The sequence below is a fragment of the Lethenteron reissneri genome, chromosome 64, assembly GCF_015708825.2.
Source record: "Lethenteron reissneri isolate LAM-NWPU_2019-01 chromosome 64, ASM1570882v1, whole genome shotgun sequence".
NCBI classification, from domain to species: domain Eukaryota; kingdom Metazoa; phylum Chordata; class Hyperoartia; order Petromyzontiformes; family Petromyzontidae; genus Lethenteron; species Lethenteron reissneri.
In genome coordinates this window covers 11496377-11510017 of record NC_083842.1, presented here as the reverse complement: position 1 = coordinate 11510017, position 13641 = coordinate 11496377, and the positions used below count along the sequence as shown (strand labels likewise).

At 42.6% G+C, this 13641-nt stretch overlaps 1 protein-coding gene across 2 annotated transcripts in view; it reads right to left on the bottom strand.

Moving 5' to 3' along the window:
• LOC133359083 (kinesin-like protein KIF2A) overlaps positions 1 to 13641 on the bottom strand; it is a 41681-nt gene that overhangs the window by 26814 nt on the left and 1226 nt on the right. For both annotated transcript variants that reach the window (XM_061577466.1, XM_061577467.1), the window contains exons 2-4: positions 4111 to 4208; positions 2983 to 3135; positions 1016 to 1070 (exon numbers count right to left, since the gene is read on the bottom strand). In XM_061577466.1, the coding sequence (XP_061433450.1) occupies positions 1016 to 1070; positions 2983 to 3135; positions 4111 to 4208 (306 nt within the window). The remainder of the gene's footprint in view (positions 1 to 1015; positions 1071 to 2982; positions 3136 to 4110; positions 4209 to 13641) is intronic.

Sequence of the window (13641 nt, the reverse complement as noted above, 5' to 3'; positions counted from 1 at the left end):
TGTTTGTCTCTGGTGTCTAGAATGTGTGAAATTAAGCTTGAAATGCACAAGCTCAATTATATCCACATTTAGATTACAGGTTTTCCAATACCACTTTTGAACATGAATTCATCAGTAGAATCACCAATGAAAATAACCTATTCCCATTGTTTTACTTCTATGTACTCTAAGTCTAATCATCAACATCTGAATTGATGTCTTCCTCGTGCGACTGAATACCACTCCAATGCCTCTCAGTAGCCTGCCCTCCCCCCCTCCATCCTGTATGCATGTTCCCCCCACCGCAACCTCCTATTCCCAATCACAACTACAAGACTTTCTTATCACGTTTCATACCGAACCTCCCAAAAGTTGCCTTTATCATGACAATCATGGGCCATGGCAATAATATTAACGTGGCAGATGCGTCTATTCCAGTTGGTCTCTTCAAGTTCTCTTGGCATGTGCAGTAACATACATTACACCCCTGCCCCAAACACCTGTCTCTCAACGTTAAAGTTCACTGCTCTATCCTTCAAAAACGGGATGCGTAGTTTATCAAAAAACACACTTTGCTAACAAAATAAGATCTCAACTTCCATCGAAATGCTACCCAGACCCACAAAGTCTCCATTACTTGTCTCGGTAACCTGCTCTCCCGTATGCATGGACAAACGTTGAACTTATTTCGCACCGTATGTAGCTAACCGTGCTAAATCGGAGGGACGGGGGAAGGACAACTAAACACAAAAAAGCAGTTTTAAAGAAATTTGTTTTAAATCTAGCATTTTAAAGTGCATAGGTCCGGTGGCTTCCTAATGTCAGAAGGAAGAGCGTTCCGGATAGCCACAGAAGCGCATTTGGATGCGGTGACCGACTTTGTTCTATGTCTAGCCAAAAGCCACCGCAAGGATGACCAGAGTTTGCGTCATGGTTTATGCTCTGTGACGAGATCAGCAAGGTATTGTGATTATTCCTGGTTGCATCGAGTATGCTGCCCCTGCCTGCCATGTCGTTCTCTGGCGCAATGTCTTACAGTCACTCCTTTGAGGCAGAGGCTCTTGCTTCAGCCCGACGACGCTGTTCCCGACCTGGGAGTGGAAGACAAGCAACACATTCCTTCAGAGTGGGCAGGTAGGAACTTGGTTGGACAGCGCATTCGTGCGATCCGTGTCACGCGGCGCAAGCTGCGTTGGGCGACGCGTCACGTGGTGCTGAGCCCGCCCGAAGCACTCTATGAAATACAAATCGAGGGCGTGGCTATGCACGACAGACAGACAAATAATCCCTGGTGGGCAGTGTGGAACTGTTGTTCCTACCTGTAAAAAAGATAGTTCATACATTGTGCAGTGGGCAGCTGTGTGGCAACATCTATTGCTGTACAGTGGCATCCATGCGCCCCACGTCAATGCACCCCACCACCTTCACTAACCCAGAAAGGCGAGCGTGGTGAATTCACGTCAAAAACCACCACCGTGACCCAAAAGGCACTGGGGGAGGCAGTCATCCAGCAGTGGATAGACAAATGGGCTGCATGTATTCGTGAGAGAACAGTTGCGTGCCGATGCGATGTTGCAGGACTGTGTGGGATGGTCGATGGCATGGGAGGGACTTTTTATGATGACGACATGAAACCTTTAATAACCACTGAAAGATGACCAACTGTACTTTTAAATGTAATTAAATAAACTAATTCAGAGTGTATCCCTCAATCAAATGATCCCTTTGGGGCCAATAAAACTAGTACTTGGAATTAGTCAACAGCATCTTGTAATTGCGGTCAAAACGGAATAGTTTTTTTAAATCCTTTATATTAAGTTCACTTGTTTGCTTGCTTGCTTGCGCGCTTACGACCGTGCAAATCTTTCGGTCGTTTTTTAACCCACTTCCCGTGATCCAATCGAGCTGACATTTTGCACACAGACTCGTTGTGCGTGACAATTAATGTTCGTGAAAAAATATTTCCAAAATTTTCCACTTTTTAGGAGAAAAAAAATTTCATATTAAATTTAAAATACCAATGTGATAAAAATGAAACTCTTACTCAAGAAAAACAGAAATGAATAATAAAATAAAACCGATGCCACGCATATAAAGGAATTAGTGAAAAACTTAGTTTTTACGGGTTAATTTTTTTACGGACCCTATTAAATCGAATATGTGACCAATGATCGGCCCTACAGCTCTCCGATGTATTCTGGTTGAACACCGTCTTGTTCGGCAGGACGCCTGATAATTATTTGCACCTCCGATTAGCACGGTTGGCTACGTACGGTGCGAAAGAAGTTAAACATACATACGCTACAGTAGATGCCCCTCTTAACGACGGTAATTGGCTCCACAAAACCGATCGTTAAGCGATATGGTCATTAAGCGAGTAAAGGAAATGCACATTAAAGGCTTAATTCGTTCTGATAGCATCGAAAGTTACCCTTTTTCACCCAAATAACTTACTTTAAAATATTTAAACAATGGATATTAATTAAAACATAAATATACTAACAACACATAATCTTAAAAAGACACGTGGTTAATCAATCCATTAATTCATATTTACTGTACCTACAACAGCCCGTCATTGACAAGAGGAATGGTCGGTCAGTGAACACATTGGGTTCGATGGAGGCCCGTCGTTACGTGATTAGTCATTAAAGAGGAGTTCTACGGTATATTCGGGGATTGAATAGAATTAAATTGCTAAAGATGCACCCCGGCCGTGGAACAAAACGTCAGACAAATGTAGAACCCCACGCTGCAACCCGAAAACACTTCGGCGAGTTACAACACAGCACACATATGCAGAGACCTACCAGGAATGATTGCCCTTCGGGAGAAATCCGGACCCAACAGTTCAGGACCACCAACAGAAAGACGTCACCATTCACCGTTCATTTTAGGAGGTGACTTTCAGCTACGTATTATTCCACGAAAATCGATCATGCTGCACTTGGCAATTTCAATTCGCCATTCGTGATCTGAATTGAGAACACCGAAATTCCTTACCGAGCAGTCGGACCCACGCATGACACGTGCGTTTGCAACCGAGGGCGTCGGTCGTAACTTCACGGGAACGGCGGGTCGCGCAGGGGGAGGCATCAGGTCCGAGTCCTTCAGAGCCAGCTTGGGGTTCAGCCGGTATATATCTTGGAGAGAGAACTTGCACGCACATGGAGACGGACGGATACACGCCCATCGTTACGCACAGGCACATTTCAGCACAATCATCCACCAATGTATGTATCTAGAACTTTTTTCGCACCGTGCATAGTGAACTGTTCTAATCGGAGGTGCAGGGGAAGGAAAATTAACCCGTAAAAACAAAGTTTTTCACTATAAATCCTTTATATGCGTGGCGGCTAGAGTCCTCTCGTCCTCTGGCTTGAGATGGCTGCCACCTATAGGTCAGATGATTGCCTGCCACCATTAAGCAATTGGTAATTAAATATAATTTATTTTTTCCTAAAAAGTGTGACATTTTGGAAAAAAAAATTCACGAAAATAAATTGTCACGCACAACGAGTATGTGTGCAAAATGTCAACTCAATTGGATCACGGGAAGTGGGTTAAAAAACGACCAAAAGATTTGCACGGTCGTAAGCGCGCAAGCAAGCAAGTGAACTTAATATAAAGGATTTAAAAATAAACTAAACACCAAAAGCACACAAGGGGGAAGCCAAGGAAGAAGTTTACAAATATGGAGCGATTTGGAGACGGGGGGGGGGGTATCCCCATGCAGGAGGAGGACAATGCGAGCCAGGAAGATTGTAGGAAGACGGGAACCAAGAAAACGGTGAAAGGGTTGGACATAGAAGACAAGGTGATGCTGAAAATCCAGAGATTAGTCAACGGGAGAGATGGAGAGGATGAGACATGGAGGGGAACTTGACACGGCGGAAAAGGAGCGACAAAATTAGAAAAGGACATGAACGAGATGCAGGAGCGCACAGGAGGCTGGGAGCAGAGGAGAGAAATAGACAAACAAACCAAGAAAATAAATCACAAGGATAAAAAATTAAGTCCGAGACAGATAGAAGATGGGGACACAGAAGGAGATCCGGGTGTAGAAAAAGTATAAACAGCAGGACGCGAGACCAGTACAATGTTGGAAGACAAGGCCATGCCGTTGCTCACCTCCTTGCAGCGGCCTTGATTATCCAAATCCATCCACTCCATCTTCACGATATTGTGGATCGCATCTATCCCCATCACGGTGGCCTCATGCACACGGCCTACAACAGGAGACGGGACACGGCAACGCCGTCGAGTTCCAAATACGCGGTCCTTTCAATCAAAGCAAAGCAGTTGAACACGTAGGCTTTCGCAAACCAATATTATCCAGAGGGCTTTTTTTGGGCTTAGATGGCGTAAATATAAATGTGTCGTTAAACCTGCCCACCACCCAACACAGCCAATTAGTAAGGTTTGCCACGTAAACAAAACATGCCTATCCCGTTACTAGTACAGCATACAGGTGTGTTGGAGAGTAAAGCCACAACATTTACAACTAGAGTATGACGTTTCGCCAGTAATTACAACAAACTTGATAATTGTATTTTTACCCTTTTATCTGGCAACAAAACTGACACCTTTTTTTGTTACAAGGAGTCATGTTTGCATTGACCACAATACCTGTGGTCGGAATGCAAACAAAAAACACAACTCTGATGATGTATGCACTGTCCTTGAAATTGATTGGTCCACACCCGAGACAGCTTTTCTTAGAGCCTAGTCTCACATGGTGTTAGACCAGATGACGCCAAAAGGCGCACAACTCAAAGACAATGCACCATCCAGAGTATTCCAACCGCAGGTAGTGGCCAATGCAAACATGACTCCTTGTAAAAAAGGTGTCAGTTTTCTTGCTAGATAAAAGGGTAAAAAGACAATTATCATATTTTGCTACTGGCAATGGAGGTTCCAATGGTACAACTTCACCAGATGTGGAGAAATCCTCTTGTTTCGTTCTTAAATAAAGGGATAAATGTGATATCAATGCCAGCTAAGGAAGATGCACAACAAAACATATCGATTGGGTCCTTAAGACAATAGACCAAGCTGGACTCAAAGAAAAGTATCCAATAGATTCCACAAGAGTGGCCTGTGGGGTGGTATTTAGGTAGCAGGCTGGCAGATCCGTCTCCGATAGGGCCTCTAAACCAATACATTTGACGAACAAACCAGTCTCTGATGAAGTTTAAAGCAAATTATTTGCCGATGCTGTGTTGGCAGTGGTGCACAAGCACCCAACAAAATTCACATTCATCAACAGTCTTAAAAGTAAAAAAACATAATAGGTGATATTTCAGGTAACGAGCCTTCTTCATAGAACACAAACTCAATATGTTAACGTGCTATGAAGATGGTCCATTGCCCAAAATGTCACCTTTCCCATTTTTAAATCCTTTATATTAAGTTCGCTTGCTTGCTTACGACCGTGCAAATCTTTCGGTCGTTTTTTAACCCACTTCCCGTGATCCAATCGAGCTGACATTTTCCACACAGACTCGTTGTGCGTGACAATTAATGTTCGTGAAAATTTTTTTTCCAAAATTTTACACTTTTTAGGACAAATATTATATTTAATTACCAATTGTTTAATGGTGCAATGCAATCATCTGACCCATAGGTGGCAGCTATCTCAAGCCAGAGGACGATAGGACTCTAGCCGCCACGCATATAAAGGATTTATAGTGAAAAACTTTGTTTTTACGGGTTATACTTGTTATATGGTGCTATTGACGAATGTGCAGAGTTTCTAGTTTATAACATTCACAAATCTGGCTCCGATGGAGTCTATAGACCAGCAGCTCTTAACCTTTACTGCAGCCTTGTACCCCATTTGGTTCTCCGTTGTAATAAAATGTCTGTTAATAAACACGTAGGCTTTCGCGACCAATATTATTCATAATATAGGGTTTGGGTCAGAAAATGCTGTTGATTCTCTCTTCAGCACACCGGTGGGCTAAAGAAGTGAATTATTTTGTCCTTTGAAAAACGTGACATTTTTTACTGTTTGGCCGTGTCGGGTGGTGGAGGGTTACGACACATTTATAAATAACGCGATCTGACCCAAAAACCTATATTATGATTACAGTAATCCCTCGCCACTTCGCGGTTCAAGTTTGGCGGCCTCAGTGCATCGCGGATTTTTCGAACTGATTTAAAGGCCTCATTATACATGTGCAGTAACACCATCATCATCATCATTCATCATCACATTCATCGAACTGCACAGGTCTGTCATCGTCGTCATTGTCATCGTCATTGTCATCGTCGTCGTCATTACTGGAGTCAAGTCTCAAGATATTACTGTCATTGGCGAGTGTAGAACACCATAATATGTATCGTATGAGAGAGAGAGAGAGAGAATGTATAATATTAAGGTTTTATAATTAAATAGATTTAAGTAAAATATATATATAAAGTATAAATATACATATTTTAAACATTCTGGTACCCACACACACACATACGGAAATTCCTAGGGGGCCAATCCTACTTCGCGGATTTTCACCCATCGCGAGGGGTTCCGGTCCCCATTAACCGCGATAAACGAGGGATCACTGTACATGTGTTTTATGAAGCAAATTAGTACTTGCGTGCCTGTGCTTAATTTGCGTTTCGATTATTTACCTTCAACAAAAATCTGGCCATGTCTCACACCCCCAAAAAGGGCATCTCACACCCCCAGGGATGTGTGGACCCCAGGTTAAGAAACCACAGCACGAGACATTAGACTCCGACGATTGTCCCGCACCTCCAATTAGCACGATTGGCTAATATACGGTGCGAAAGAAGTTCAACATACATACATAGACAGACAAACGGGTCCCATGGTGAGAATTTAAGTATCACATTGTGAAACTGGCAAAGCGGCAAGAGTTCCCAATGGATTCTTCGTCTTAGGATACCAAAAGCGGGACAAGATTTGGTGGGGAAAAAAAAGTCAATAGATTTCACAGCAGGTTTACTGCTGCTGTGGCAGCAACAATGCCACGAATCGGACAGTAGAGAGATTACCGGCACATCAAAAAGGGAGGCCTTCAAAGATGACGCCGCATGAGCAGCCACTCTAAGGACCCCCAAAAGGAACGCAGCCATGGAGACGGCACGAGCGATGCCGCTTCGTGTCACCGCGACCGTGGCTTTGCCCGCCTCAGGTCCCTTAATGCGAAGGTTTGTATTGGGCGAAAACAACATGGACGATTTTATTTTTTTTAATCATTATTGTACATTCGTCTCGCCGAGCAAGGGCGACAGCCGCTTCATCAGCAGCGCGGAGGGACGGACCCAAGTCCACCGTCGGAGTCGTAGGTCAGGGCATAGTCGTCGACAAAATGCGTTGCGGTCTGTCGCTGACCACGTCCGCAGAGTGAGTTGTTGTGGTCTAAACATAAAACGAGACTATGTATTGTTTTACCAGGTAAGGCCCACAGAGCTCTTTTTCAGGAAGCGACCTGGCCACATATGATAGTAAAAAAAGTGGCTGATGTTGAAATGTATAGTGGCCAAATGCCCTAAGACGCATGTTAATTATAAATCTGGAAGTAAAAACTAGAGGACCCGAATAAAAATCCACAAGACCACGGGGAGAACATGCAAACTCTAAATACATAGGAGTCGGGGTCAGGATCGAACCCACGACCTCCAGTACACCAGGCGAGGTAGTTAACATCTCATACAACCATCATGCAGTCAATTACTCCAGAACACATTTTACAAAGTGCGGATTGAATGGGTGATATTTAATTTTACTTTCATTATTATTAACTTTAATAAGTAATAATTGATACAAGAATAATTTATTGTCGGTAAATTAAATGAGAAAAAATGTAACGAGCAACAAATAATCATGATATATATTTTTTGCAAAATAAACGATACGATTCTTGCGACTCTTACAGTGTGATATGCCGTAGTTTCACCACATTCTGGGCAATGTTGGTTATCACGGTAAATTATTATGGTATATTTTACACCTTTAGGCGAGCGTTTTGTGTTGGATGAAGCAAGTATTTTATATGGTATTAAGACAAAGTTGTTATTCCAGACGAGACCAGGGTTTTCTGCGGTTAAATCCCAGCCAGGGTTAACTCCGTTCATCATCAACAATGTTCGGAGCCCCACCTGGTAGCGATAAGTCACCACTTTACAGGGTTGCTCTATTGAATTATCAAGTGACAATGCCCCCATCAAGGTAATGTGGCGTTTCCTCCACACCGATGCAAGAAAGTGAGCATCAGCTGCTGTGTCCATGTAAAATGAGAAAAAGCAGTCCATGCCATAAGTGTGGGATTCCTAACACGGAGCTAGAGAACAGCACTGCACTCGAATGAGCATGGTGATAGTTTTTTTTCCTCTGTTATCTCACTTTAAACCGGCAATTAGTCCACAGATTTGCCGGCCAAATATGTTGCTACGGCCACATTCAATATTTTAAATCGGCAACAACAATGGCCGTTCAAAAACAACTTACCCCTCCGGTCTTGATCGTGGCTCCGTTTGTCCATCGAAAGCAACAATGAGGACAATGTACTTATGAACTTTTTTTGCACCGTACGTAGCCAAGTTCGCGCTCTTCCTTAACGGAAACTTCACCACTGTGTGCAAGAGCGCTGGTGAAGACGGTGAAGGCTTGAAGACGGTCTTAGCTTGGTGCATCTGTTCTGTGGTCAATAACGGCAGACTGCCTCAAGTTTCCATGGGCAACCCCAGTTATGTAATTCTGCTCCCGACGGAGATGTAGACTCAGAGGGGCTCGCACGCCAGAAGCCAAGCAGTGCTTTGTGAACACCGGTGGGTGCAGTGGTTAGGAGGCACACGTGCGCCGTGAACCCACCAGACCCAAATTCGATCCCAGGGAATGGCTAACATTGGTGAAAAGTGATGTCTAAAGCAGTAGTACGACACGCTTGCTACTACCCACCCGACCTCACCAACATGCCTCGACTAGCAAGGAGTATTCGGCTGCTATACATTTCGACAATGGTAAGTCACTTCGTTGATTTATCATGCGGCCAGTTCGTGTCTGAAAAAATTAACCCGTAAAAACAAAGTTTTTCAATATAAATCCTTTATATGCGTGGCATCGGTTTTATTTTATTGTTCATTTCTGTTTTTCTTGAGTAAGAGTTTCATTTTATCACATTGGTATTTTTAATTAAATATGAAATTTTCTTTTTTCCTAAAAAGTGTCACGCACAACGAGTCTGTGTGCAAAATGTCAGCTCGATTGGAACACGGGAAGTGGGTTAAAAAACGACCGAAAGATTTGCACGGTCATAAGCGCGCAAGCAAGCAAGCGAACTTAATATAAAGGATTTAAAAATAGCTCTATGGCTCAGTGGGCCTTACCTGGTAAAAAAATCTAATAGATATGGCAAAACAACACCTACAACCGACACTGAATGGGAAGGTCTTCATCTAGAAGTGAATTGACTAAGGGTTGTAAGTTAGTATTGCTTTATTCATTTTAATGACGTCCATGGACAATTATGTACACAAAGGCAGAACTCCAGGACACATTTCCCCATTATCTCCAAAACTAATTTCCAATTGTGTTGCCATCAATATCGTGTCATGATTAAAACAAATTAGATGATAGGTGATGTTTCAGGCAATGGTCCTTCTTCATAGCACACGTATGCAGCCCCATGTTGTCAGCACAAGAGAAGTAGGTAGCTTCCTTCGTACGAGGCAACGAGACTCACTCTCTCATCACGGGTGAAAATTCCACATTCCTATGGCGCATTAAACTCAACTCTCATGCTGCCGTTATGTAATGATTTAGCTGACACTGGACCTGCAATCGAGGGATCCATGGTGCGTATACCATCGCTCTCTCAGCGCAACAGTAAATAAGTCATACTAAAAAAAAACTTGTTTTAAACACGCTTTCATGAAATGTACTCGTAATGGAAGAACTCCACAACTCCAGGAAGTGGCCTCGAAGCTTGCCATAACGTAAGAGGCCGTGGTCAGTTACAGCCAACGCCAGTTGAGCGTGGACAATTAGACCAAAGCCAAAACATAACATCTAAAAAATAATGTTTTTAAAAACATGTTTTTTTTATTTTTTTATGATAGAATATAGTATTGTCATCAGTATGACGTAAGTATGCCAAGTTTGCAGTAGATACCATATTGGGAAGTGGGTTAAAATTGAGTTACAAGATTTGAGGATACGACAACAACAGTGAGTTAAATAAAAAAAAGTGTAAAAAAAGAGTGTAAAAAAAATTAACCCGTAAAAACAAAGTTTTTCACTCTAAATCCTTTATATGCGTGGCGGCTAGAGTCCTCTCGTCCTCTGGCTTGAGATGGCTGCCACCTATGGGTCAGATAATTGTCTGCCAGTATTAAGCAATTGGTAATTAAATATTTATTTATCTTTCCCTAAACAGTGTAAAATTTTGGAAAACATTTTTCACGAAAATTAATTGTCACGCACAACGAGTCTGTGTGGAAAATGTCAGCTCGATTGGATCACGGGAAGTGGGTTAAAAAACGACCAAAAGATTTGCACGGTCGTAAGCAAGCAAGCAAGCACGCAAGCAAGCAAGCAAGTGAACTTAATATAAAGGATTTAAAAACACAATGGCCAGGCTTCTTAAACTCCCCTTCCAACCAACCCCACCTGCCCACCAAGCGATAACAAATGGGTACACGCCACAGAAAGGTAATCGCTCAAGTTACTGCTAATATAAGCTTCCTCGGTTCAAGAAAAAAAAACATTAACTCGCATCTCGTAAAATTCTGATACATACCCGTCAAAGCCTCATCAGTGCCTACCGTATTACAGACCAATTCCGACCTTATTGGTCACTCCGTGCCCTTAGAAATCTCAACGTTCATCCTACAAAATCCCATCATAAGGGATAAAATCACAAACAAATAAAAAAACGCTTTTGCCCGTATTGAAACGGCTGTACGCCGTATGGACCTGAAAACTCAATTTCCCCTGTAAAAGAATAACAGGGGACAGCCGTATGGGGGTGACAGCTATGATACCTATCCAAACACATTCCTGCGAAGGGAGCTGGCCGACGTGAGTAGGTTAAACGTTATAGCCTAAACGTGATGTAAGTGTACCTTTCGCGTAACACTTTCATGAATCGCAAATGATTGACTCTCACACGCAAGGTTTGACGTATGTATGGTGAGTGACAATAGATGCCTGATTGTGTGCCTACGATTAGCTCCCTGATTCACCCAAGCAGAACCGTGCATCATGAGGTGGACGGGTGGCTTCACAAGTCAGATTGCTGAGCTTGCATCGCTGAGATCCGAGCTTCAAATGCAGGCAGCCAACTGTTAACACATTCCTGCGGAGGGAGCTGGTAGGAACGTCGGGTTGCTCGGTCAATGGCCAGGGTGGTGTATTCTGCAAATATGGCCGACTGTGAGAACGGGCACAAGCCGGCATGAGTAGGTTAAACGTTGAGTTTTATAAGGGCACCACGGGGTGACCAGCTCCTCCCCACCCAGCCCCACCCCACCCAGCCCCACCCCACCCAGCCCCACCCCACCCAGCCCCACCCCACCCAGCCCCCTCCCCCCAGCCCCACCCCTCCCATTATTGTATGCACGACGGACGGACGGACACAATAATCCCCTGTGGGCTTGTGTAACCAGGTGGTTCCTACCAGTAACAGGACCCTCCTGTCAACCCAGTTCAGACCCCCTAAGGTCGGTCACGGAATTGTTGCCTCTTCCCACACAAAATGGTTGCTTGAATCAATGCACAATTATTTGTGCCATCCGATCCAGGATCTTTGTTCTTGGGACCACGCAGAGAACAGGTTCCAGTACATATTCTTGGTTCTTTCGGTAAAGTCACTTCGATAGAAAATATAAATAATAGAATTTAATTAAAAATAAATTGAAAATAATACAAGCAAAAAAAATAATAAAAGCTTTTTTTTTATTTGCAATTACATTTTATTTAACTATTTTGATCGTGGCTTTTTGCTTTTATTTTCAATGTATTTTTCTTTTATTCTTTTATTTTCTATCTACGTGACTTTACCGAAAGAACCAAGAATATGAATTCCTGCAGTCACGAAAGTTCTCAGTCAAAATTTAGGTTCCAGCAATTGTGCCGTGTGGAGAACGACGCCGCATCTCTATAAAAGTGCTAGAGCCCAATTACGGCGTTTGTGATATGAACAGCGCTCATTTAATAATTGTTACCACGTTAGCGCTGTAGGATGTTTAAAAAATCATTTTACAGACGCGTATCAATCCACCGTTAGCAGGGCAAGGGTCTCCCCCACGGCGGTACAGGTCGTGAAGGGGGCAATGACGATACGTCACCACGCTGGTGACAGTGAGGAGCATAGACGTGAAAGAATCGTACAGCACAACATTGCTTTTTTTACTCACTAATTAATTCTTCTGGGGGTACCAAATCATAAAAAATTAACCCGTAAAAACAAAGTTTATCACTATAAATCCTTTATATGCGTGGCGGCTAGAGTCCTCTCGTCCTCTGGCTTGAGATGGCTGCCACCTATGGGTCAGATGATTGCCTGCCACCATTAAGCAATTGGTAATTACATATAATTTGTTCCTAAAAAGTGTCAAATTTAGGAAAAAAATATTCACGAAAATTAATTGTCACGCACAACAAGTCTGTGTGCAAAATGTTAGCTCGATTGGATCACGGGAAGTGGGTTAAAAAACGACCGAAAGATTTGCACGGTCGTAAGCGCGCAAGCAAGCAAGTGAACTTAATATAAAGGATTTAAAAATGGCCGAGGCTATTAAATATTGTATTTATGGGACAATATTTTTCCCAGGGGTATTACTTAATTCCGTGACTGGGGTACCAATCAATCCGAAATCAGTGCCACACTCCGCGATGTCAAAACGTCAAACATTAGCATTAAAAAAATCCGTTGTCGAAAAATTCAACTTTTAATAGTGCATCGTGCACAGCTCGTCGAGATGATTCGATTGCCGCATCGCTGACCATCAACACAGACTAAAAATGAATTTTTATACTCTTTGGTTCTTTCGGTAAAGTCACGTAGTTAGAAATTGAATTAAAACAAATCACGACGTTTCGATCGCAACACAAGCGGTCGTCATCAGTCACGAAAGTTTCAAACCAAGAATGAATTTTGACTTTAAACTTTCGTGAATGCAGGGATTCATATTTTCGATTCTTTCGGTAAAGTCACGTAGATAAAAAATATATTTTTTATTCAATTTTAAAATTGAAAATAATAAAAGCAAAAAACCCACGACGTTTCGATAGCAACACAAGCGGGGGGGGGGGGGCAAGCCTCAAAATGCAACTGCTTCTAAGGTTTTTTTGCTTTGATTATTTTCAACTTATTTGTAAAAATATATATTTCATTTTTCTTTTCTAACTACGTGACTTTCCCGAAAGAACAAAGAATAACACCATTGGAACCTCCTTTGCCAGTAGCAAAATGAGAATTGTTTTTTTACCCTTTTATCTGCCAACAAAACTGACACCTTTTTTTACAAGGAGTCATGTTTGCATTTACCACAATACCTGCGGTCGGAATACAAACAAAAAATTAACCAAGAAAAAGACTAAAAATGACTGCATCAAGGACATGGTACCGCCACAAGGTTCAATTTACCTATTTTCAATGAGAAAACTTGTGAATTTGTGGCTTTCGTTCACGT